General features: G+C 67.5%; 1 protein-coding gene across 1 annotated transcript in view; it reads right to left on the bottom strand.

The window, feature by feature from the left end:
• Positions 1–1,361, bottom strand: part of LOC125487846 (RNA-binding protein MEX3B-like) — a 12,948-nt gene that overhangs the window by 815 nt on the left and 10,772 nt on the right. Inside the window, exons 2-3 of the mRNA XM_048620287.1 lie at positions 237–956; positions 5–205 (exon numbers count right to left, since the gene is read on the bottom strand). Of these exons, the coding sequence (XP_048476244.1) occupies positions 5–205; positions 237–956 (921 nt within the window). The remainder of the gene's footprint in view (positions 1–4; positions 206–236; positions 957–1,361) is intronic.

Raw genomic sequence — 1,361 nt, 5'->3', positions numbered from 1 at the left:
ATGCGAATGGCCTGGGTGACGGTGCTGAGGCAGGCCGGGCAATGGGGGTTACTGCGTTGGCAGATACGGTTGGCGCACTCCATGCAGAAGAGGTTGTGCCCACAGGGGACCAGGGCGGCTGTCACCTCACTCTCGAAGCAGACCTGGCACTCCCGGCTGGCAGCGTGGCGCGGCGGCGGCGGGGGGGGTGGGGCCGCCGCCGCCGCCGGGGGGCGGGGGGAGGGGGGGGGTGGGGCGGGGCCAGCGGTGGGCGTCGGGTGGGCCCTCCCGCCCCTCGGCACCAAAGTAGGCCTCCCCGTAGGCGGCACCGTTGCCGTAGCAGGCGTGGTGCTGGTGGTGGTGGAGGTCGGCGGGTTTGGCGTTGCCGTAGAAGGGGTCGGGGCCGTTGCCTCGGAAGCTGGCCAGGGGCTTGCGGCCAGCCGGCAGGGCCAGCTTGGGCCAGGGCTTGGGTGCCCGGCCCCCGTAGCCTGCCTCCACCCCGTTGCAGTGGAAGTCGTTCTCGTCGTTGAGCTCCACCAGGCCCCCCGTCCTGACAGCGATGTGGGCCTCGATCTCCTCCCTGGCGCGGTCCACGTTGGCGGGCATGCCCGTCACCTCGAAGACGGGCTCCTTGTCGCGGCTTGGCGTCACGATGTAGGTGTGGGTCTGCTGCTGGATGCGTTTGATGGTCGCCCCCTTGGGCCCGACCACCAGCCCCACCACACGATAGGGGACCCGCACCTGGATGGTGGTCTGGCCCGGCAGGTTGGGGGGCACGGGGACAGCCCCGGGGGCCGGGCCGTCCTTGTTGCGGGAGGCGCGGATCAGGGAGAAGTGCTCGGCGGCAGAGATGATCTCCCGGCGCGCCATGGCCACGTCTTCACGCCGACCAGTCACCACGAAGACGGGCTCCTCCCCTCGCACTGGCGTCTTGATGTACGTGTTGGTCTTCGCTCGCAGCGCTTTGATCTTGCAGCCTGCGGCCGGAGGGACAGAGGAAAGCCATAGCATCACACAGCATGCAAACAGGCCCTTCAGCCCTTCTCGCCTGTGCCAACCAGCACCCTGAACTAGTCCCATTTGCCGGCCCCGAATCGAGGGGGCATCCGGTTCCCTACAGTGTGGACACAGAGGCCACTTGGCCCATCGAGCCCTGCACCAGCCCACCGAAGAACATCCCACCCAGACCCGACCCGTCACATCCCGTCCCCGCATTCACCAGACTGAATCCATCCATAGTTTACACATCCCTGGGCACTACGGGGCAATTTAGCACGGACAACCCACCCTAACCCGCACATCCCTGGGCACTACGGGGCAATTTAGCACGGCCAATCCACCCTAACCCGCACATCCCTGGGCACTACGGGACAATTTAGCAC

Source organism: Rhincodon typus, chromosome 46 (assembly GCF_021869965.1).
Source record: "Rhincodon typus isolate 14 chromosome 46, sRhiTyp1.1, whole genome shotgun sequence".
Lineage (NCBI taxonomy): Eukaryota > Metazoa > Chordata > Chondrichthyes > Orectolobiformes > Rhincodontidae > Rhincodon > Rhincodon typus.
Note: the sequence above shows the minus strand (reverse complement) of the source record. Positions and strands in the feature narration are given on the sequence as shown.